Consider the following 25,794-nt stretch of genomic DNA (forward strand, 5'->3'; position numbering starts at 1 on the left):
TTACAAAGTAAGCAGTGAAGTTAGCTAAGTATCACATCATTTGGAGTATAAAATGAAAAATGTCCTCCTTTTCTCTATTTTAAAATTTCCATGCCTCCCTCCCCACTACTTTACTGTATGTCCTCCTTGTGATAGATTTCAGATACATAGTCATCATGGCAATATGGCGGAAAAATGCCCTTTATTCAGATACATAGCATCTGCAGACACTTTCAAATAGTTTTCATTGGGAGTGCTGCAATTTTTGCTAAGAAAAATAACTGCTGAGTGCCTGTGTGCAAAGCTGAAGGGCCTACAAAGATGCCTGAGATAAAATCCCTTCACCAGGGAGTGTATAGTTTAATCAGAGAGATGTCACATCTACCAATTGCTATAAGGGAGAGAATGACTCACAAGGTGTCTGGGGGAAGGACCATAAAGTTGAATCTCATTCTTAAATTCACACGTACGGTGACTTGGTTCTTATCACTTTTCCAGATGGCTTTTGTTGCCCAAATTAGCTTGTTTGACCAGTGCCTACAACTGAAAAAAAGACATGCATAATTTGGAAAGACAGAAATCTCGAGGTGACAGCATTCCAGATGTGTGATGTTAGTAAAACAAACTCTTCGGGTATCTGTGGAGTTTGGTTGTGCTGTGACATTTGACAAGCGAAAGATGTTTAAAGCTCCACAAAGATTTGCTCTTTGCTCTTCCAAAAAATGGCATAAGAACTTCTTGGGGGTGGATCCGTGATTTTAGGACAGAATGCCTTCTACATGGATATTGCCACCAATTCGCTATATGGTTCACGTTTAAATTCAGAAATAAATATTGCCCAAGCAGCCCCCAGCTTAGATGGTAGTTTGCAATAAGGAGGAAATCTGGCGAGTTGCAGAAAATTGTTGCTCTGATCACAGAGCTTTAAAATCTGTGAAAAATGGGAATCTTTTTCACTGCTTGATCAAAAACAGATGGAGGTCTTTGATCTTAGAAACACTCTGTCAATTCTATTTAAACCACCAATTTAGAAGTTCCCTAAACCAGATACATAAACTAGCTATCTGAGGGGCATACCTGTAGTAAATCCTGATAGATCAAGTTTTATTAACGGGGCTGCTGCTCACTCATTAACTGAAGTTGCCTTAACTGTGCTGTCATGTGCTCAGCTGATACGGATGGTCTTGCTGTAATATAGCACGTGGGCCCATGCTCCCAATCAGATAGCCAGTCTCCCCTCTTTCCTACCTCTTTGTTTTTTTTTTTTTTAACATCTATATTGGAGTATAATTGCTTTACAGTGTTGTTAGTTTCTGCTGTATAACAAAGTGGATCAGCTATACATATACATACATCCCCATATCTTCTCCCTCTTGTGTCTCCCTCCCACCCTCCCTATCCCACCCCTCTAGGTGGTCACAAAGCATCGAGCTGATCTCCCTGTGCTATAGCTGCTACCCACTAGCTATCTATTTTACATTTGGTAGTGTATATATGTCCATGCCACTCTCTCACTTCGTCCCAGCTTACCCTTCCCCCTCCCCATGTCCTCAAGTCCATTCTCTACGTCTGCTTTCTTTATTCCTGTCCTGCCCCTAGGTTCTTCAGAACCTTTTTTTTTTTTTTTTTACATTCCATATATATGTGTTTGTTTTCTACCTCTTTAGCTCTTTGTACTGCATTTGGGTAATTTTCTCAGATGTGTTTTTCAGATCTCTTTACAGTTTACTCTTTATTCAACTGGGTCTAACCTGTATTTATTGATAATATCTATCTCTGTTTTAAATTTCAGCTTGTCTATTTGTCAGCAGTAATTGAAAGAATAATTCCATTAATTTGAAGACATTTTATGTGATTCTTGTAAAATCTGACTTGAAATATTTTAAATTCTTTTCACATGTTTTCAGTTCCTACTTTTATATCTTTAGACTTTATAAACATCCTAATTTTAGGTTATTTGAACTAGAACTATTGAATAGTTCTAGTTTGTGAAATTCTTGGTGGTGGAGGGGGGTGAGGTGGGGCGCTCCCGATCCCTTTGTCTACAGACCCTTGTTCATGGTGGATGGCTTGTGTGTTTTGTACTCTGGGATTGTGAGGTTTTCTTCAGAGGCCTTTCTTTTTGGTCATCCAGTATAGGCTGAGGGCGAGCGTTTGTCCCTCCGGAGCAGTTTTGTGTGTGCTTTTGTCAGGGCCTCCGGAGTTATCACTGGCTGCGGCCAGCCAGTAGTGGTTCAATCTGGGCTTCGAACCTACATGAGGTGCGCCTGTGGTTATCAGTTCTCAGGGAGCCTTTGTTTCACCCTCACTGAGATCCAGGCTAAGACAGTCAAGTTTCTTAACTGTCTCCTTTTACAGGTTGGAGAATTTCTTTTGCTAATCCTCTCTTGGGCAGAGGGGATGGTCTTCTGAGAGTTCCAACTTTATGTGGGAGTCTCAGTTCTAACTCTAGCACTCACACTTCCTGGGCCTTCGTCTCCTGAATCACGTGGATTTACAATCCACGTCTCCTGTTACCGAGACTGGTAAACTGCTCTCCTCTTAAGGCAGACAGCAATAATTCAGAGGCTTAGTTCTGGTTTTCAGATCTCTCTGTGTGTTTGACCCTGGAAAATTCCTTATTTTCTTGAGAACTCAGCTGTGCATTTTAAAAGATATTTATTATATTTTACCCAGAATTTCTAAGCTTCTAATAGCAAAAGGTTTTTTCAGGATATCTAGTCTGCCAAGAGCACATCATCGTCCTCTGACAGTGTCTGCTAGTGGGTGGAATATGCCTGTCTGCAGTCAAAGAGGAGTATGGAGAAGGGGCCCCTGCCCTTTAGAAGCTCATGGACTTTTTCGTCTAACCCATTCATAGGTTCTGATGACTGTTCATTCAGTCTTTCACTGAATCATCCTTACGTTTGTAGCATATTCAAGTAAATAGTTAGCTCCTACTATCCAAGCTTTTGTTCATTTATTCAGCAAATATATATTGTGTCCAGCATCTGCTACATACCGCATATGTGCTCATGCTCAGCAAAAACATATCTGATCCTTATCTTCATGGAGGATGCAAATAATCACATAAATAAATGCAAAATTGCAAATGTAGCAAGTGTCAGAAAGTAAATGTGCATGTTGCTGTGAGATGTGCAATGGGGAATTTACCCAGCTCAAGCCAGAAAGGGCTCATTTGGGGAAGTGAAGAAAGAGTGGCTTTCACTGAGTGAAAGACGATATATGCAAAGGCGCTGGGTTGAGGATGACGGGCTGAAAGAAGGGTGGTTAAATGGAAGATGAAATAGAAGAATATGGTCTCAGAAAAGGCTGAGAGGGAGCTAAGAGGCAAACCATGGAAGACGTTGTAGGCTGTGTTAAGGAGTTTTGTATTTATCCTGAGTCATTGAAGGGCTTTAAACAGGGGAATGACACATCTAATTTGCCCTTTGGAAGATCTTTCTGACTTCAGAAAAGAGAACAGATTTGAGGGGGCAGGAGTGACAATGAAACTAGCTAGGAGGCTGTTGTCAGTGGACTAGATGATAATTGCTGGAGCTCGATGCCAGTTTTGGCTTTGTGGATATGACGACATGGACAGATTTGAGATTTATTTTGCAGGTGAAATTATCAGGGAGAAGAAGAGAGATGGCCTAAGAACAATTCCAAAGTTTCAGGCTTATGTAACTGGATGGCTAGTGGTGCTCCTTTACTGAGATGGGGAACACTGGAAAAGGACAAGGTTTGGTGGAAAGGCCATCGGTTTTTCTTTTGTACATATTGAGTTTGAGGTTTTTGAAACATCTAAGAGGAAAATATCAAGAGGCAGTTGGATATATGGGTCTAAAGTTCGGAGAAGAAATCTTGGGACATAAATATGTGAGTAATTTTTTATAGGTGATCATTAGATGAGATTTCCTATGGAGAGATGATAGATATCCCTTGAATATAGAGACATGGAGGTTATTGGTGACTTTAATAAGCTCCCACTATTTTCTCAAGTGCCATTCTAAATGCTTAACATGCACTGACTTAATCTCCAAACAAGTCTCTGAGGTTGGTACACTTATCCCACTCAGGACATGAGGAAACTGGTCGCCAAAGAGGAGCCATGACTTACATAGTAGGAGAACAGGGATTTGAACCCAGACAGTCTGGCTGTGGAGTTCATGTTCTTAACCACTATGCTATACTGCTGCTCAATACGTGGGTGCACAAGAAAGTATTTGTATCATCTGGGAGCCAAGGCTCATCCATCTACAGATATTGAAAATGTTTGTGGTTATATAATGCCTTTGGAGCAAAAGTATAAACTAATGTTGATTCAAGTACTTTGTTAAAACTCCTTCTTGGCTTTCTATTATATAACAAGACAGGCACAAATGGAAGTGTCACTAGACCGGCTTTAGCTTTAATCAGTGGCCTTTAACAAATATGTGCACGTTATTCATTTAATTGCACCTGTAACTACGTGGTGGCCTCGCTGCTGAGGGTATAATAGATAAGTAAGCAGAACCCACAACAGTCTGAAGCCACTTGCTCCTCTGCCAAGATGTGTCATTTGTGAGTTTCATTAACCAATGTCCCAAAATAAGTGACCTTTTCCAGGTCCCTGGGGAGTGGCTTTAACTACATCATGTGTGTGTTTCTTTTCCTCCTAAGGATTTAACAACACCGAGAGAACATGTGACAAAGAGTTTATCATACGTAGAACAGCCACCAATCGCGTACTGAACGTCCTCCGTCACTGGGTCTCAAAGCACGCACAGGTAATTCAGTGGCCTCGGTAATTACTTTCAAGGATTTGTTTTAAAACCAACTTTTTAAGTCATTACAACGCCTTCTGATTCTTTGGAGCTGGAGTCTGAAACCTTGAAATTGGAACATAGGAAGGGAAGAAGCTGGAGGGTGGGCATACAGATCAAAGCAAACAAACGTGTACCGCTAACATCTGCTGTTTCAGATCTGCAAAGGGCACGACACAAGAGGTCAAGCAGGGCTGCCCTTTGCCCTCATCTCTCAGGCAACAGCACCCACTGCGGGCACTAGAGCTGTGGCAGGGCCACTGTCCCCTGCCACCCGGGAGCACTGTTCACAGGGCCCTCTCTGTAAGTGGAGTTGGCTCACCTGGGGTGGTACCTCTTGGAAGTAAACAGCAAGTGCCCCTAGAAGTAAGCAACATTCTGGTACCAGACACTCTGGCGTCTGGTCAGGGAGTGTTTTCTCAGCCCGATTCAGAAGATACTTTGCCTCATGCCCTTTGATGTTTTGGTTTCTAGTACAGTTGTCTCTTGAACAATGTGATGGTTAGGAGTACCAGCCCTCTGCGCAGTGGAAAATTTGCATATAACTTATAGTTGGTTCTCTGCACCCATGGTCATGTGATATATGTGGTTCTTCCATATCTGAGGATTCAACCAACTGCAGATTGTGTAGTACCGTAGAACTTACTCTTGAAAGACATCCACATACAAGTGGACCCATGCAGTTCAAATCTGTGTTGTTCAAGAGTCTAATGTACTCTGTTTTTAAACTGCATCATGCTGACAGGACACCTGCTTGTTATCTATTTGTGTGTTTTCAGTGCAAGTTTATAGAATTTATATGGATTTCACCATCTCACAAAATAAAGCAAGGGCCCCCTTTGCCTCATTGATTCAAGGCATGAATTGTGCCCAACGATGCCCCCACTGCCAAATAAAGGGTGGGCCCTCCTGGACACTGGCTGGCTGGCACCCAGCAAGGAGAGTTTGAGAGAGAGAAGGGGGCCCTTCATGGCTCAGATCAGAACATGGGAAACATAAAATGTGAGTTAGCTAATGAGTAGAGAAAAAGAAAAAATGCAAGGAATTCCCATGGCTCACTTCATTTTATTCTCAGAGGTCTACCGCCTGGCCCTTGGTAATGACCGTTCATCAGAGAGAGTCACACGAGGGCCAGGCTTCTGAAACCCCTGTGGCAAGACAATTCGCTAATTGGAAAAAGTGGGATTTGGACCTCACCACCAGTTAGCCTGTGACAACTCTTAAATACTAATTAAAATAAAAACAAAGACAGCACATTAAGTAAAGTATGTAAGCATTTCATCTTACACATCTTTAGTAAATAAAAATGGATCCTGTATGACCCAAATTCTGAGAACCATCCTTAGCTCATTGAAATGTCTAGTCTGTCTTTTCCACAGTCTCAGTGAGCCGCTTTGAATCCCTTTTGCCTCATTGCAGATAAAACATGAGAGTCATGTTTCTCCTGCACCTGACTGTCCATCCCATCATCTCTAGTTTTTGACTCAGAGTTTTGGCTTCTGATTCCTGGATCCGACAGTGGCTTAGAGATGCAGAGTAGCTTCGATAGACAAAATTGAGCAGATGCTAATTTGCTCTCTTCCCCGGTCACAGCTTGGCCCCTGCAAGTTCATGCCAAGACTCAAAGTCACAGCCCAGGTTTCCCTGGCCCCAGCTCCCTCCTCTCCTCCCTCAGGAGCTCTAACCCTGCTTCCCCATCAGCCTCACTTTCCTTTTATCAATCCCCAGTGCCCTCTTTTTCTTTTTTTATAAATTTATGTATTTATTTGTTTTTATTCTTGGCTGCGTTGGGTCTTCGTTTCTGTGCACGGGCTCCCTCCAGTTGCCGTGAGCGGGAGCCACTCCTCGCCACGGTGCACGGGCCTCTCATCACGGTGGGCCTCTCCCGCTGGAGAGCATGGTCTCCAGGTGCACGGGCCTCAGCAGTTGCGGTATGTGGGCTCAGTAGTTGTGGCTCACAGGCTCAGTAGTTGTGGCCCATGGGCTTAGCTGCTCCGTGGCATGCAGGATTCTCCTGGATGAGGGCTTGAACCCGTGTCCCCCGCATTGGAAGATGGACTCTTAAACACTGCACCACCAAGGAAGCCCAGTGCCCTCTTTTTCTAATCTCAACAGGGATCCCTCACAATTCACGTATAACTCTTATAGTAGCTGGAAAAGTACCACAAATCAAATTACAGTAGGCTAGGTTTATTTTACTTTTGGTAAAGAGAATTCATAGATGGGAAGAGATTGGTGTGCTGAATCCGTCACTTGTAGTTAAGAGATTAAGAGCAAAATGTTATCATCTGATTTGATAGCTACCTTGTACACGCATGTATACATGTGTGCATACAGGCAATATCAAGTTGAATAGCACCAAGCCATTGGAATAGAAAATGGATTGATGTGAAGGCAAGAGTCTCTTTATTCAGATTGTCCTGGTGGCCTTTAGTTCTAATCCAAAAAGCCCCTAGGTGTTGTCTTTTGTTTGGACAGTTCAAATACTTTGCAGCCTGTTACTTCAGATGTGCTCACACATGGGAAAGCACTTTGTAATCAATTCCCATTAGGGGACCACACTGGGAAGCCCAGCTTCCCAGACCCTCTCCACATCAGGGGGTACATCGCTACATGTGTGGATGGTACAAATTGCTCAGGCATCCAGTCTTTTCTCTTGTCAGGATTACGGTATAAAATTTAGACCCCGACGTGCCAAAGGCAGTTCTTACCACTCACTCATTTGTCTTTTCTTACCTTCCCTGCATGAGTGAGTGGGTTGTGGGGATCTGTGGTTAGTGTTCGATTGTCCTGGTATAACTTCATCATGTGCACAGCCTGTCACCTTTCCTCATTCAGCCGAGTTCTGCATCATCCTCTGTGTAGGCGCGTGAGGTGCAGGGTGTTTCTGTAACATTTCTGCTTTTTGGCAAGTGCTTTAGGACTTTCTTTGCTGGTGTCAGTGTCCAGGTCTCCTTTCCTCCCTTTACTGATTTGCTTTAGGCTTGACTTAAGCCCAGGTCTGTCCATTCCAAAGCCAGAGTGCTTTTAATTACACCTCATGGCCTGGATCCAAAGTTTAGACTTTAGGTTTCACTTGCAAGTTGGTAAACAACACTTACAAGAGAAGTTGCTATTTGACTATTTTGGGAAAGTCAGTGCTTTCCTTTTAATTCTCTCTTCTGAATTTTGAAGGGCAGTAAGAGCATAGCACCATTATAGAGTTTCATATGGATTTTAAACAAAACCTTTATTTATCCAACTGGCATTACAAGTAAAATGTAATTAAATTCAATTTTAATGACATTTTATTTTAAATGTAATTAAAATTAAAATGTACTATTTCTCCAAATTCATTACGTTTCCTGTGTGACCATTATAGAGACCAGACCAGTTCTAATCTCTTAATGGAGAGTGGGATCAATTTAGTGGGTTGTTACCAAGAGCAGGTCTGGATTAGTAAACAGTTCCAGTGGACAGAGCTGGTTCAGCTCACGGTCCTAGAGGCCCCATTGTGTGGCCAGCGTCTCCTCTCACCACTGCGGCACAGCCCCAGCCAGGTGAGTTAGAGGAAGTGGGAGCGTGGCCCCTGACTTGAGAGACCCTAAGCAGGGTGACCACCACGGTGCTTAAAGAAGGATTACAGCACAGCTTGATGCCTTTATTCAGGTTTATCTAAAGGTCTCTACTCTTCCAAAGGCAACGTCCAGCTGTGAGATGAGACTGCTGGTCTGAAAACTTGGGCTATAATCTGACTCTGCCAGGTTGTCTTTGGTTTTCACATCACAAATGAAGGGCTGGGACAAGAGGGGTTTTGTTATCTGATTCATTCAGTATCAGTTGAGTCCATTTAAGGAAGAATGTAGCATTATTGTGGCTACCTGAAGTAGTAGCTTTTAAAACAATGAGTAGGGAGTTGTACTCATTTCACAAAGCAGTGCAGCGTGCTAACAATTGCATTTTTTCTCACGTGGTAGACTAAGTAGGGACACCATTGCAATTTGTAGAAAACAGGAAAGCCACAGCGAAACAAGGTGTAAATCTGCCTCCAAATGATCTAGAAAATCGAGTCTCCTACAAAGTATTGGATATCATGCATTTATTTCTCATTTCTCATCAAAGGTAACTAATATCGGCAGATACTACCCTGAACTTATTTCAGGAGAAATAAAGAGCTGCAGAAGTATGGGTGTTGGTTCTCCAGAGATAAAAAATTTCCCTAGGATGTCACCTTCAACTCTCCCCATCCCCCCAAAGGTAGTGCTAGAATGCCATTTCTTCGCCTGGAATCTTCTAGCCTTTTCTTTAGTATTTGGTAAAGCTAAAATATTTCATTTTTTTCCTGATTCTAAAAATTTTCATCTGTGAACATACTCTGCCCTGATTGCTCCTCATTTTGTAGTGCTTTTTCACTCATTTTTTTCCTTCCATGTTGAAAGTGAAGCCACAAGGCCGAGCTGAGTTTCTCCCATATGCCTTGTCTATGCATCGCAGCCCAGAGTCGGGGAGGACCTGTGTTTTTCTTCCAGCTCCGCCATTATATCTTCTCTGGGGCCCTGAGCTGCTCACTCAGTCTCTCTGGGCGCTAATTTCCCCCTCTAAAAAAGAGAACAACCATCCCTGTTTTACCGCACCTAAGGATGTGGTGAGAATTAAAGGTGACGTTGGATTAAGAAGCATGAAGGACATAAAGTACAACATAGGTGCCTATGACTATACCCCTTTCCAGCTGAGGCCAGGAGAGATACACACTTCCTCTCCCTCCAACCAGCCTGGAAGCTCCGTCCAGACAAGGATCTTTGTATCTCCTTTCACTGGCTCTGCAATGCTGAGTACATGGTAGAGGCCCAGTAATGGTTGTTGAGTTTATATTTTAATGTTGCTGTTGTTCATTCTCTCCAGGAAGTCATTTTCTAGCCTTTAAAGTTTCCAAAGTCAGCCAAGTCAGAGACTACAACCACTAGTGGACCAGAAATCAGGGCTGTGAGTAGAGAGACTCTGAGTAAAGGAAGTGTTTTCACTAGGTGTCCTGCCGGACAGCCTTACATGGCATTCACACAATTCCAAGGTGTCTGCATATTTCAGCTTTTTAAAAAAAATTTTTTTAATTGAAGTATGTACAATATTTTATAAGTTACAGGTGTACAATATAGTGAGTCACAATTTTTAAAGGTTATACTCTATAGCTATTATAAAATATTGGCTATATTGCCCCATGTTGTACAATATATCCTTATAGCGTATTTTATACACAGTAGTTTGTACCTCTTAGCCCCTTACCCCTATATGGCCCCCCCTCCTTCCCTCTCCCCACTGGTAACTACTGGGGTATTCTCAATATCTGTGAGTCTGCTTCTTTTGTGTTGTATTCATTAGTTGTATTTTTTAGTTTCCACATAAAGGTGATATCATACAGTATTTGTCTTTCTCTGTCTGACTTATTTCACTTAGTCTAATACCCTCCAAGTCCATCCATGTTGCTACAAATGGCAAAATTTCATTCTTTTTTATGCTAATATTCCATTGTATATATATGTGTGTGTGTGTGTGTGTGTGTATCTCACTCTTCTTTATCCATTCATCTGTTGATGGACATTAAGTTGCTTCCGTATCTTGGTAATTGCAAATAATGCTGCTATGAACATTGGGGTGCATGTATATTTTTGAATTAGCGTTTCTGCTTGTGTCCTCTGTGCACAGCCAGGGAGGGACTTGGAGGCTGGCTATAAACAGCTCAGATCTACACTCGAGTCTCTGTGGAAGGTCTCGTATGTATAATCTACAGCAATTTTGATTTTCCTGAGTTGTCTTATTGATCAACTAATTCTGAAAAAATTCTCTGTCCACTTGTTTGTGGGATTTTACAGACCATGGAATGGCACTGATAAAGGAGCCTCCAGCTGTGTCCACAGGTTACGATTTGCTTCATCAGACAAGGGATACCATCTGAATGACAAGTGGCTGAGAATGAAACAGTCATTTATTTTCTTAATCCTAGGCTAAAGGAAATTAGCCTACATGTTTTAAAAGTGTAAGGTCAGGGCTTCCCCGGTGGCGCAGTGGTTGAGAGTCCGCCTGCCGATGCAGCGGACACGGGTTCGTGCCCCGGTCCGGGAAGATCCCACATGCCACGGAGCGGCTGGGCCCGTGGGCCATGGCTGCTGAGCCTGTGCATCCGGAGCCTGTGCTCCACAACGGGAGAGGCCGCAACAGTAAGAGGCCCGCGTTAAAAAAAAAAAAAAAAAAAGTGTAAGGTCAGACTGAAATGGCCTACTTACCCAAAAATCTTCTTCCCAAAGGAGTTTATGGAGGGAATATTGCTACTCCCTTTTCAGTTTTCTCACCTCCTTCATTCATTTACTAATAAGAACTGAGCCCCAGAGTGTTCTAGACACTGGGGTAGACGTGAGAATGAGCAAAATCCAGACACTGACTGAGTCGGGGTAACAGGCCTTAAGTGCCCAGCAGAGAGGTCTCCAAAAATCCCACCAAGTGCCACAAAAGGAGGAGCTGGCCACTGTCCCATCCACCACATCCAGTAGGAACCAGCGCCAGGCTCCACCTGCTCCAGAACATCAGGTTACCTTCCTTCCCTAGAAGGTCAAAGTGTTAGCAAGAAAGCGGAGAGGAGGTTGTGGAGAGAGAAGAAGGGGCCTCCCATGTGGGCTTCTAGGCTTGAGGCAAGCCAGGCAGAGGCAGGAGGGAAATGGCTTATTCTGGACTGAAATGGAACTTGGATTAATATATTGGATTGGACATTCTGATTGAAGAGATTGTTCTTGTAAGTAAAGCTTCTGGATGACTTTAGTGCCCACCTTAAAGGGTGGGGAAGGATGGCCTACAGAGCAATTTAATGAGATCTATGAAAAATAGTACCACCACCTGACTATTTCATTATTGTTCATGGTACAGGAAGTGTAGGTCGCCTTGGCAAGAGTAATTTCACAGACTTTGTCAAAATAACTCAACTCTTATGTTTCTAACTCACTTCAGTCCTCTTACCTTCATTGTATGATGGACCAAGAGCATATTTAGCTGCTGATGAAGAACTCCTAGTTTATATGCTTTTTTGCATTTTATTGAGATATTACAGACTTCAAGTAAAGGACACTGAACATGGGTATAACTCAATGACTTTTTACCTATGAACACACCTGTACAACTCCCACCCTGAGCAAGAAATGGAACATTTCTGGCACTGGAGAAGCACCTCCCAGTCAAATGTCTCTCTTGCTGGGCATTGCTCAGTTTTCTGTTACTTTTAGTATTGTTCTTATTGATATTATATACTTGTTATATATCAGGATTAAGCCCTTTATCTGCCAATTACATTCATTTCCCCCAGTTTGTTCTTTTAAAAAAAATTTTTATAGTTGATTTACAATGTTGTGTTAATTTCTGCTGTACAGCAAAGTGATTCAGTTATACGTATACTGAGTTGGCCATAAAGTTCATTTGGGTTTTTCTGTAACTTTTGGCCACCCCAATGTATACATTCTTTTTTATATTCTTTTCCATTATGGTTTATCACAGGATATTAAATATAGTTCCCTGTGCTATACAGTAGGACCTTGTTGTTTACCCATTCTATATATAATAGTTTGCATCTGCTAACCCCAAATTCCCAATCCATCCCTCTCCCACCTCCCCTCCCTCTTGGCAACCACAGATTTGTTCTCTATGTCTGTGAATCTGTTTCTGTTTTGTAGATAGGTTCATTTGTGTCACATTTTAGATTCCACATATAAATGATATCATATGGTATTTGTCTTTCTCTTTCTGACTTACTTCACTTAGTATGATAATCTCTAGGTTCATCCATGTTGCTACAAATGGCATTATTTCATTCTTTTTTATGGCTGAGTAATATTCCTCTGTGTGTGTGTGTGTGTGTGTGTGTGTGGATATATATACACCACATCTTCTTCATTCATAAATGTCCATCATAAATGTCGATGGACATTTAGGTTGCTTCCATGTCTTGGCTATTATGAATAGTGCTTCTGTTAACATAGGGGTGCATGTATCTTTTAGAATTATAATTTTGTCCAGGTACATGCCCAGGAGTGGTATTACTGGATCATTCAGCAGCTCTATTTTTAGTTTTTTGAGGAACCTCCATACTGTTTTCCACAGTGGCTGTACCAACTTACATTCCCACTAACAGTGTAGGAGGGTTCCCTTTTCTCCCTCTCCAGCATTTATTATTTGTAGACTTTTCAATGATAGCCATTCTGACAGATGTGAGGTGGCACCTCATTGTAGTTTTGATTTCATTTCTCTAATAATTAGCAATTTTGAGCATCTTTTCATGTGCCTATTGACCATCTGTATGTCTTCTTTGGAGAAATGTCTATTTAGGTCTTCTACCAGTTTTTCGATTGGGTTCTTTTTTTGTTGTTGAGTTGTATGAGCTGTTTGCATATTTTGGAAATTAAGCCCTTGTCAGTCGCATCATTTGCAAATATTTTCTACCAGTCCGTAGGTTGTCTTTTTGTTTTGTTTATGGTTTCCTTAACTGTGCAAAAGCTTGTAAGTTTGATTAGGTCCCATTTGTTTATTTTTGCTTTTATTTCTATTACCTCCCCCAGTTTGTTCTTCTGCTTTTAACATTGTGTATGATACTTTTAAAATTTATATTCATAAGGGTGTAAGTGTGTATACATTTATAAGAGGGTTTTATATATACTTTATCATAGAAATATATACACACATATACACATACACAGACCCTATTAGTCTTTTTATTAAAAAATATATTCTATAATGCTATTTATATGCTATTGTATATTAGCTGCATGGTAGGGTATAAAAATAGGTCAATTTAAAAGGAGGCAGTTATGAGGTGACAATGTCACTTTATAGTCATTCTTACTTGTATCCTTTACAAACTAGATTAACTACCATACGTGTATCAAGGAAAGGACAAACCTAGTAAATTTTTATCATCCACAATTGATTGTCAGAGTGAGAGAGTGCTTAGGGAAAACAGCGGCTTTCAAAAATTCTAATATGAAGCCTATTGTATTTGAGTAGCCCAAAATAATCTTTTAAACGGAAAATAAATATTATTGTATAACCTGAAAAAATATATTCTATAACACTTTCTGAACACAATTAACAAATAAATGTAGTTTGGGGTATAAAACAGGAATTAGCAGCCCTCACAGCCCCACTCTGTAGTCACTCAGAGCAGCAGAGTTGAAAGTTCTTACGCCTCCAAAAATCCTGGTAGGAGCTGAACCCAGGCCGTCTGTCCATGTTCCCTGGATCCCGAGCAGAGGGGCCTTCAGAATCTTGTTGGAAAAGCAGGGTGATGTGGGTAGGAGCACAGGCTTCAGAGCCAGCGTTGCCTGGATTGAAACCCTGCCCTATCGTGTGTCAGCTCTGTGGCTGAGCAAACGGTTTAGCTCCCCCAGGCCTCCATTTCTTCTTCTATAAAGTGGGGATGGTACTGCTTACTCCTTGGGGTTGTGAGGGGTTACGGAAGGTAACTCCTGTTCGAGTAACTGTTCTGGGTGGATGCTCAGAACGCTACAGATGGCTGCTCTTGGTAGAGAGCCCTGTGAGGGTGCGTCTGGGCTGAACCCAGGCTTTCAGACAAAATGCCGTTACCCCTATTTGACCTGTGAAGCCGTTAGGTCTCAGGGAGGTTCGATCCGCACTGCCCAGTGAACCTTCTACAGTGGTGGAAATGTTCTGCGTGCGTAGCATCCAGAGCAGTAGCCTCCGGCCCCGAGGGACTGGCGGCTACAGAACAACATGCACAGTCCCAGGCCGCTCAGAAGTGCCGCAGGGAGCCAGACCCAGCTCTGATGGCTGCTCAGCGTTCTTTCCACACTCCCCTGCAGTGCCCCGTTCCTCAGAAGCAGGAACCTGATGGATGGTCCCCGCTATGGCCCCAGTGAGCCTGCTGAAGAGGGACACACCCACACTGGGCTTATGTAGACAAAAGCAAAACCTTTATGTAACATTGGTGTTGGGGTTATAAATCTGACAGAGAGGATGATGGCTTTTTCCCGGTAAGAAAGTACAATGAGCATCCTTAGGCTTGGTTTGGGCCTGCAGCCCCAGGCCAGCGGTACAGCGAGAACATGCCCTGTTGACTTATTGAGGCAGAAAAGTGGGCGCTGCTGTGATGGCCAGTGCTTAGTATGTTCAGAGACCTCAGGGATCAGGGTGTCCTAAAATGGGAGTTTATCATTTCATCTCCTGTTTCTTATTTTGACAGATGAGAGGGGGCCCTTTTAAATTTTTTAATTTGTTGACGTTGCTTAGTAAAACACAAAATCCAGCATCAGATTAAAGCACTAAGTTCAGATTTATCCTTTGCTGCAAATCTGAAACGGAGGTTGGGCCAGGACAAGCACAGTACAGACTTTTGTTGTGGGCGGGAGAATGAAATGCATAAAAAAGAACCAACTACTGAGCTCCCATCGCCTCCACAGACAGCCCTGTCCTCTCCTCTCCTCGGGCTCAGGCCCCTTCTTGTCTGTACTCACTCCTGCCAGTCTGCCGTGGAGGACTTGCCCTGTCCACATGCACTGCCTAGTGTCTGCTCTTGGGCCACAGATCTTCTTCCCACTCACAAGGCAGCCTTCGGAGTAGGGTTGCCTGACCTTGGAGCTCTCTCAGGAGAAAGAGTGCTTCCCTGTCCACAGTACTGTCTGCCACACGTGGGTGCTTCCTGACCTCACACTCCTGAAGATGCCCAGAACTTTACAAACGCCCCGTTCCCGAATCCTCACCACAGCTGGATGAGATTTCCCAATGTCCACTCCCAGGGGAGATGTGTCCCTGGCACGAGCTGGGAGGAGAGGTGATGGGATTCCAGGCAAATGATCTCTGGGCCAGCCTGAGGTTTGAGATTGTCTTAGTTACAATATGGGACATACCATCCTTTACGGGAAATTGAAAACCTAACCCCCCGCCTAGAAGGCAGTTTCCTCTCTGAGGATGCATTCTTGAATGCAGACTTCCAGTGTTTTCAAAACATTCTTTAACAATACTGTATTGTTAAAGCAGTCTTCAAATACTAAGTCCTTTACTCCTCACTCCAGCCTTTTGAGAGAGGGAAGGTATAATCCCAGCTTTGTAGATGGGGAAATTGAAGGCTGGAGATGAAACAGTTTGCCCAAGATGATGCAGGTGGCAAGTGGCAGAACCAGGTTTCGCACCCGGGCTGCTGGCTGCCCAGCTCAGGCTCTTAACCAACAATCCCACAGCCTCCCCATCTCTCCGGCCAACGCTTGGGATGCAAACCACTCAAAATGTAAAGTAAAACACTTCTGACTCAAAACAGTGAGCGTATCTTTGTTAGCACTGACACTGCTTCCCCTCTCTAAGTCTTCTCTTAGAAAAGTTACTTTCATCCTAGACTCTGTGTCACTTAGACAAAGGATTTGTATTTGCTAAAGGTTGATGGGGGGCAGAGCCCTTTCTTTCTCCCTTCCAGAAACCACTGCAGTGCCTCCTGCATTCAGACAGTGATTAGCAGGCTCCTGTGTACCAGTCTCCGCCGGTCACTGGCCAGGGCAGGAGTTGGGGCTGGTGCTGTCCACGGTCACAGGTCAGAAAACCCCCGCTATTCTCCAGGCCTCGGGACCCCAGACAGTCCCCCACTATCCCAGGTGGATCGGGATGCAGCCCCACCGCTCAGGGGCCCCTAAGTACAAGGAGGCTTCTGGGCCTTCCCCTGCCAGTGGGTTCTTGCAGGGGGGGGATGCCAGGAACAAGAAGAGAGAATTCAGTCACAATGTGAGATGCTGGCAGCTATGAAAAAATTTATTTTTAATGATAAATTAGTCATCTACTGCTTCAACCTTGCAAATGCTTTTATAAAAATCAACAAATGGGAATATAATCCATGGGCCACATACTTTTTAGATTAGCCTCGTTCTTATTAATTGGTCCGCATTTGCTTCTAGCTGTCCACACCACCACCGTTGACCTCTGAATGTCTAAGCTATGAAATCTCAAACATCCACCAGGTACAAACCAGCGTTTGTTCACAAGCTCAGACTTCCCATGAAGGCAGCCAAAATGAAATAGGAAATGCTGTCTTCAGTTTAATTAGGACAGCAACTTAAAGTCCTTTCGGCTCCTACTGATTTCCTGGACACGTAGCTGGTACTTATTTTCACCTATGTGTTGTTGTTTTTGACATTGTTCTCTCCTCCGCTCAGAATAGCATCACATTTCACTTTAATTTCTGGGTCAAAAAGGACTCACGTGAGGAGAGAAATCTGGAAACCTGAATTCTAGTCTGGATTCCAGTATGTGCTGACTGTAAATTTGTAAAATTGGCCTAATGATCTGTATGGGGTTCTTCTGCAGAAAAGAATGATTTGTCAAATTGCTCTAGAAAATATAATATATAAGAAGCTATTATCTGATAAATATGCGTTCTCTTTTTTTTTTTTTTTTTAAATCTTGAAGACAGATCCTAACTCTTTTTCTCTGGTCCAAGCAAACAACCAAGTAAGAAGATCCTAGTTCCTTGAACTGCTTACCAGAGCTTTTTCTTATCTTTTATGCATCCCTGTTGTTATCCTTTAAACTCTCCTTAAGCTTTCCATGCTTGTCTTTTAAAAAATGCCTGGCAATGGGGCTTCCCTGGTGGCGCAGTGGTTGAGAGTCCGCCTGCCGATGCAGGGGACACGGGTTCGTGCCCCGGTCCGGGAAGATCCCACATGCCGCAGAGCGGCTGGGCCCGTGAGCCACGGCCGCTGAGCCTGCACGTCCGGAGCCTGTGCTCCGCAACGGGAGAGGCCACAACAGTGAGAGGCCCACGTACTGAAAAAAAAAAAAAAAAGCTTGGCAAGACATTTACAACAGGATTTATTCAAGTCAGTGTGAAATAGAATTAAGAGTTTAAGAAGCCAGCGTCTTAAATGGAACTTATTTTCAGTTTCCATTAGTTGCTGAGACAGAAATTTCGTTTTCCCTTTAGAACTAGTGGGATTCTTTAACCTTTTGTGGATGGAGTTTATTGACAGAGAAAATGCGGAGAAGCACACATGGGATTTTATGTACTTTGATAGCTTCTTATCTCTGCTGTAAGAGTTTTCTGATGAAGGTGCCATAGGGGGTCCTCATTTTTCCCAGTTTGCATTCTACATGCTCATAATCACTCTTGGACCTTGGAAGCGTTTCTGGAGACCATGGCGTGCAGTCGAGTCCTCAGGACGAGCAACCCTCCATCACTTTAAGTCACCTTAGGACTCCAAGGAGCCCGCTTAATGTTGGTGCATCAAATTCTTCATTCGGGTCTAAGGTTTTGTCTCACCTGCTGCCATTTTCTTTGTGTTTCTCTCCTCTCCACTCTGCTCCAAGTCTGTCACCAACCTATATTTCATCTCCTGGTATAAAGTTTCTCTCTGCATGGATGTCAAAGGTTCTAATTCTACCACATTCCTATGACTCTCAGTCTCTTCTCTGTGGGGGAAACCGACCAGCTGTTTATCAGTTTTTTCCCCTCATGAATCCAGGAAGGGAGAACAAAGCATAGCTTAGAGAACACATTCTAGCATTTTCCTAAGGCTTTTATTCTAGTTAAATTTTCTTGGCATGTGGCATTAATTAACTAAGAAGGTTATAAAATCAGGATTAAAATCAGGCCCTTCATTGACATATATACACTACCAAATGTAAAATCGATAGCTAGTGGGAAGCAGCCACATAGCATAGGGAGATCAGCTCCGTGCTTTGTGACCACCTAGAGGGGTGGGATAGGGAGGGTGGGAGGGAGGGAGACGCAAGAGGGAAGAGATATGGGAACATATGTATATGTATAACTGATTCACTTTGTTATAAAGCAGAAACTAACACACCATTGTAAAGCAATTATACCCCAATAAAGATGCTTAAAAAAAAACCCAAAGAAACAAACAAAAAAACCCCAGGCCCTTCCAGACTTTTCTTTCTCCCTCCAATCCTTGCCATTGTCTTGAAAGCTACAATCCATATCAATTAACCACCTATCTAGAAACCAATGGAAAACACAGCATGTGGAAAAATTCTCTTTTTTTCTGATAAATACTTTTTAAACAGGCTGATTCTCTTTCGAACCTTAAAGATGTAAGCTTGGGAGCTATCTGATTTCAAGGTTGTAGGGCAATATTTAAAATTCTTATACACACAGCTCTTCAGGTCTAGAGGCTGAATTTTAGCAAGTCATTCACATGCAGAGTCATTTATTAGAAAATGATCAAACAAATGATTTTCTGCATGGCTTTTTCCTTCTCTCTGAGTTGGTGTCATTCATTGCCATTTGCCTCTTCCCAGTTATTTTTGTTCTGACATAGCTTCCACACTTTGCATTGTGCCTTCTCCTCGTAGCCTCCCACTTCACATCTGCTAAACTAATTTCCCAAACTGCCAGTTTAAGAAGAATTAGGTAGCTTATTACCACTTGTCTCAAAGTTAAGAACCCTTCCCAGGAACTTTTATCCATTCATCCAACAAATATTTGAGGGCCCACCAGGAGCACCCGTGCTTACCAAATTTGGGGTTTAATTATATCTGGACTTTACTACCTTTTCCTGGTACATAATAAGCTCCTACATGATAGTCAGGCACACATTTCCTATATATCCTGTCCCTCTTTGAAGATTCTAAATCTTATGAGTAATTAATAACTAGTAAGTGTTGAACAGGTATTGGAAGGTTTAGAATTACTATGGCATTGCTCTGTAGGGTTTCCTTCCAAACTTAATGCCCTTCCTTAAAATTTTCAGTTAGGCTGTTCTTTTTTTTTTAATGATTTTTTTGATGTGGACCATATTTTTTTAAGTCTTTATTGATTTTGTTACAATATTGCTTCTGTTTTATGATTTGGATTTTTGGCCACAAGGCATGTGGGACCCTAGCTTCCCAACCAAGGATCGAACCTGCACCCCCTGCATTGGAAGGCAAAGCCTTAACCTCTGGACCACCAGGGAAGTCCCAGGCTGTTCTTTCTATAGTGCAGACAAAACCAAATTTTATAGTGGTTAAAATATTTTTGTAGTTTGGTGATGAGAAATGCTGGAAAACCCTACTGTTCACTTTTCCAGTGAGAAACCCCAATTCAGAGTCAGGGTTGCCCAGAGGTGGTGAGAAGGTGGGCAAACCAGAGTGGTGGCAGGTAGACAAGGCCAGGCAGGTGATGGGCAGGGTCTGCCATACCAGCTTTCAGCCAGCACAATCCCCCCTGGGATCAGGTGTCAACATTAAAGTTCTAAAGGAAGGTTCCCCTCCCCAGAAGAGCAGAAAACCACACTGGTTTAGAGGCTTGTTATTTTTAGTTCGTTAACATCCAGGGGAGATTGTAGATTTGCACAGATTTGGGAAGATTGGTCAGCATCTTTGCCTCAGTTTCCCACTTGACAAAATGGCCCAGATCTAACCTAAATCTACACCACAATTTCAATTAAAATGTTCATCTTCTGTAGTCAAGAAGGCAGGAAACAGGCTGCTTTTCCTTTTCTTGAAAATCATTAAGTCAAACCTTAGGCTCTTATTTTTGAGCCTAACACATCCTAAGCCCCTTCTTCATGAGTCCTTCGGTCTAGGTATTAAATTTTATGGGGTTTTACTCCACTCTGCAGTATTTCCACTTTCCTTTTAAAAACTCTGGCCACTGTTAGGAATACACTGTACTGATTACAGTGAGAAAATTACTCTCATAATTCTCTTTACCCTCAAACTGTGTTTACTGAATCAGCCTTTCCCAATGTCCTAGAGTTCCCTTGGCCATATGTAGTATATTACAATTATTACCCTGCTCTCCTGAAAGAATGAAGGTAATTTCCAAGGTGCCTAAACTATCAACAGGGGTTAGTTTTAAAGTGCCAGAGAATCTGACTTATTGCCTCACAGATGATTTTTCTGTTCTGTAGTCTAGTCTTATTCATACAAACCTCAGTCTCAAGATCTGTGTCTCAAATGGTTGGTAGTATAGGTGGGAGTATGGTTGTCAGCACGGTAACCAGCTACAGTTTGGATGTGTCTTTCAGCCCAAGCCACCAGTGACCCTTCACTGATAACCAGTGTTTCTGGAGAGTCCTTATGTAGCAGTTAAAAACTCAGGCTTGAGCTGACACTGCCCAGGTTTGTGTCCTGGGTCTGCCGCTTGCTACCTGTGTGACTTTGGACAAGATACTTAGATTCTCTGTACTTTGACTCCCTCAAATGTGAAATGGAAATAATAATGATTGTAACTGTGTTGCTGTTGAGGGTTGAATTAGATAATAGGGTGGTTAGAATATCATCTAGCCTGCGGCAAACTCTCACTAAGTCTCAGTTATGATAATTACCTCAGGAGTTGCTCACTAACCTAGGGAAAATATTGACTCTCCTAATCATTTTTGAATGTGTTTGAGTAGAGTCTATAAAATCTTGGTAAAATATCCTTATGTCCCAATAGCTTACCTCTCCAGGAGGATTCTTGCATCATCGGGTGGTAACTTTTTGTTCCTAAGCATTTGCTGTGTGCCACATTCCACTCTTGGACACTCTGCTTAACCTGTCACCTCTTTACAAGGGGTTCCCAGACCTGCCCCTCTCCTAAGACTCAATCAGGCGCCAGGGTCTCACCTGCTTTTAGATGCTCCCCCTTTTTTTTTTTTTGATAAATTTATTTTTGGCTGCGTTGGGTCTTCGTTGCTGTCCGCAGGCTTTCTATAGTTGCGGCGAGCGGGGGCTACTCTTCGTCGCGGTGCGCGGGCTTCTCATTGCAGCGGCTTCTCGTTGCAGAGCACGGGCTCTAGGCACGCGGGCTTCAGTAGTTGTGGTTCGCAGGCTTAGTTGCTCCGCGGCATATGGGATCTTCCCGGACCAAGGATCGAACCCTTGTCTCCTGCATTGGCAGGCGGATTCTTAACCACTATGCCACCAGGGAAGCCCGAGATTCCCCCCTCTTAAAGCCCCTCTCCCTGTGTTTCATTGGTTAGTATCTCCTCCATTCGCCCAGACTTCTGTTGGCTGTTCTGTGTCTCCCCCAGAGCCCTAGGTATTGAGGTGCTCAGTAATTGTTGAAAGAACACGAGCTATAGTCTCCTGTTCAGAGACTGAAATGTAAAAGTCTCACATTTTCTGGGCTCTGCCTCTTTGAAAACAGGGTGGTTTCTTTTTTCCAGTCTTAAGCCTCCTCAGCCCTGCTTGATGAATTGGAAAACGAAAACTAACCTAAGTAAGCTGTTGCTGGGATAACTGCAGGCCCTCTTGGGTGCCGCGGGGTTCACTCATCTTACCCCGAAGCTCCCTGGCTCGGGCCCGGCTCGCTATACACCGCCCGCGGGTCCGGGAAAGGCGCTGCCGACTCCCGACGAGCCAGGCGACCCGGGAGCGCCACCTTGTGGGCGCCTTGGTTGCTGACTTTGCCAAGGAGCCGGTGTTCCTCCACCACCCAGTATTCTGGTTTCCCATTTCAGGACCTGGGGAAATGTAGCCAAAAATGAGATTCTAGATAATTACAAAATGGCGGTCAGGCAGACTTATTGTGAATAATCGACCTCTGGGTTTAAATAGGGCAAGTGCCTTTTAGCTGATTCAGATTTCTTTTCATTGAGTAGTAGGTACTATGCTTTTAAACAGGGATTTTTGAATGGCCAATTCTGGATTTTACATGCACTGGTGAAGAAAGAAAAATTTACGTTCTAGGTTGTACATCACAGGGTTCAGATTGTTATCAGTTTTTGAGGAGTTGTTTTTTGCATGAATTGTTTTTAATGGCAAAGTTTTGTTACTCAAAGTGTGACCAGCAAAACCCAGGAGCTCGTTAGAAAATTAGAGTCAGTCCCCATTCCAGACCTGCTGCACCGGAATCTGCGGTGATTCGTGGGCACGTGACAGTTAGCAAAGCGCGGGTGGAAGTAAGGTGGAAGATCTGTGCTCTTGTCCCCGCGCAGCCCCGTCCTTGTGTGCCTCATCTCACCCCACGTGATCACATTCTGTCAGCCTCAGCCACCCGGGTGTGAAATTGGATCTTGGTTCCCGCCTTACCTGCCCCTGGGTCGGCTGAGGAAGAGCTGAAATCATATACAGAAGGTCACTTTGAACGTGATAAAAGCCTGTGCAAGTGTAAAGGAAAACTGTGAGTGAGAATTCTTACGTTTCATACTCAGCCATCATTAGCTAATCTACTTCGTATTAGCTGCATCCTCTGCAAAGCGAGCACTCACCTGTAACCATTTGTTGTGCTTCAGATAGTGTCTGGGCAGATTTCACCAAGTTTTCAAAGGTCTCTCTTAGGCTAGTCTTCCCAGAGATCAGAATAATCAAATTACATTCTGTTTTCTTTAACAAGACCTTTCACATAATTTGCCTTCCTGGGGTCTCAGAAGCATTCCTCCTGTTGAGCCCAGGTTGGGGCACAGTAGGTGCTTGGGGATGCTTGTTGATTAAACCACTAATTAGCCCCCAACAAGGTCCAAACACTGGCTTGATGTCCTTCACACTAATCCATTTATGATAATCAGATTATTTGCATCATTGAGAGACTCAACATAGCAACAGGATTCAGTCGTCTCAATAATAAATATCAAATATCCATTAAGCAAAGACTCCTGGTGGCTGAGAAATCCTTTGGTAGTGCATGAAGATTGAAGTAGGTGAGATCATTAACTGTTTATAAACATCATTCCCATTACCTTTGAAACTGGGGGGTGGGGACAGACAAAGGAAAAGAGCAGCAGCAAGGTATTACTCTCTCCTCCTCGCATACATTTTAAAAGAAAAGCAATAGCCAAGAAGCTCTTGGACAATAAGTAGGTGAAATTTTAGGAAAACATATCAACTGAAGGTGTTGCCTGGGGCCCTAGTGGCTCCTGTTCTCGAAGAAATGGTACTGATTGTCAAACAGTGAAAGTGAAATATTGAGAAAAATGAATGACACTGTTCTCCACCATCCTGAGGCTCACAAATGTTCAAGTTAAGTGAGACTTTTGCATTGTCTACAATTTGTGAAAGTATGGACTTTATGTTCCTAATTTACTAAATAGAGTAAAAGTATGCTGTTTTCTTTTTATTGGATCCATTGCAATTAGCAATATTCTCTCTAATCATTTAAAAGAATTCAGAATGTCAGTGCTTCAAAATTACTTTTCCTAAAGTTAAAATGTACTTATAATGGGTAACTTTATATAAGAGGGAAAATAAACCCTCATGCCTGCATGTACAAAGATAGTCTGTCAGAGTCAGATCTTGAAAGCAAGTCATGGCGGCATTCAGTTCACCTCTGAATACCTGACAATCCCAGGATGCTGCCAGTATGCTGTTGGTATTTTATGAGAATGCATGTAATAAAAGAACTACAACTTTACCTTTCTGTTAACTTTTTGCTTTGAAAATTTTCAAATCAAGAGAAAATGTCAGAATTAAACAAAGTGCACGGATACACATCTGGAATCACTAATAGTTCACATGTTTACCACATGAGTGTTCCCCTTCCCTCTCCTTTTCTCTCTCACATTCTCTCTCTCCTCCCCTCAACCCAACAAAGAACAAGGACCTGCTCTGAAACAGCCCCAGCAAAATGATCAAATTCAGGACCATTTAACATGGATAGGATGCTCTCAACTAGTACATAGTTCGGACTCAGTTTTTGCTAGTTGTCCCAGTAATGCCCTGTGTAGCAGTTCCCCCTCGATCCCGGATCTAATCCAGGCTCACCTGTTGCATTTAGCTCTGGTCCCTTTGGTGTCCTTTAAACTGGACCAGTTTCTCAGTTTCTCTTTGTCTTTGATGACGTTAACATTTTTGGAGTGTGCAGGCCACTCACAATGGAGGTGTGAGATTATGCATTTAGGGCAAAAATACTAAGTGATGATTCTTCACGGAACATTACCTTAGTGGGTCCATGATGTTGGTTTGCTCCATTACTGGTGGTGGCAACTCTGATCACTTGGTTCAGGTGGCATCTGTCAGATTCTTCCTTTGTAAATAATAAATAATCTCTAATGGTAGCATTGTGGGAGGAGTACTCTGACACTATTAATTCTGTTTCTCCATAAATTTCAGTATCTATTCATGATCCTTGCCTGATCCGTTATTACTGCTTTGGTCAAAAATGGTGATTTTCTAACTCTTATATTCCTTTGCATTTATTGGAAGTCCACTGTAAAGAATAGTTTTCTCTTCCACCCTCTTTATGTATTTCTCTATTTATGTATTTGTTTGTGGGCATCAGTAGTGACTTGCAGGTGGTTTTGATTCAGGTGCCTATTACTTATTACTCTCATTAATCATTTTGACGTTCATATGGTACCAACTTTGCTGGGTGGGTACCCTTTCAATCTCACTCCTGTGTTTGTTTGACACAGCCCCATTGGTGTGTATCATTTATTCTTTAGCATACCTGTACTGAAGTTCTTCATTCAAGTCACTACCCAAATGACAGATTTTATTCTTGCAAAAATCTTTTCTTTAGCTATTGTTATGCCCCAGTTACTGATCTTACTCATGGACCAATGGGAAACCAGACAATTAAATCAGCCCTTACAGTACAGTAAGTTATGATAGATTGTACCATAGGAACACCAAGGAAAAGCTCTTTGTCCCACTGGGTCAACTTAAGAAGGCTCCTGGGAGAAAGTATATCACCTCCTAGAGCTGAGAGATGAATAGAAATAAACCTGGGGGGAGGCAGTGTTCCAGGCTAAGGGGCACACATGTCTCTTTGAGGAATTCCTATCCCCCAGGGAGCCTAGCGGCAGGGCCCCATCCCAAACCAATTAAGTCAGAATCTCTGGAGGAGGAAGGGTCTAGGGCCCATACATTTTAATTTCCATAAATTTGTCACGAGGAATGGTGTTATGGATCTAAACCCTTCAAAACTAAAATGTAAAAAGATCCATTTCATTTTATAGGATTTCGAACTCAACAACGAACTAAAGATGAACGTCCTAAACTTGCTAGAAGAAGTTTTGCGAGACCCAGATCTTCTTCCCCAAGAACGGAAAGCCACAGCGAATATCCTGAGGTAAAGGCAATTGTAGGTGCCTATTAATCACACTGGTTGATTTGGGCTGTGTTCGTAGAAAATAAGATCCTGTCAAACCAGAAGGAT

At 42.9% G+C, this 25,794-nt stretch overlaps 1 protein-coding gene across 1 annotated transcript in view; it reads left to right on the plus strand.

The window, feature by feature from the left end:
• The window catches only part of RASGRF2 (Ras protein specific guanine nucleotide releasing factor 2), a 227,172-nt gene that overhangs the window by 170,826 nt on the left and 30,552 nt on the right, over positions 1-25,794 (plus strand). The window contains 2 exon segments of the mRNA XM_060143218.1: positions 4,624-4,730; positions 25,595-25,707. Coding sequence (XP_059999201.1) covers positions 4,624-4,730; positions 25,595-25,707 — 220 coding nt within the window.

The sequence above is a fragment of the Lagenorhynchus albirostris genome, chromosome 3 (genome assembly GCF_949774975.1).
Source record: "Lagenorhynchus albirostris chromosome 3, mLagAlb1.1, whole genome shotgun sequence".
Classification (NCBI taxonomy): Eukaryota; Metazoa; Chordata; class Mammalia; order Artiodactyla; family Delphinidae; genus Lagenorhynchus; species Lagenorhynchus albirostris.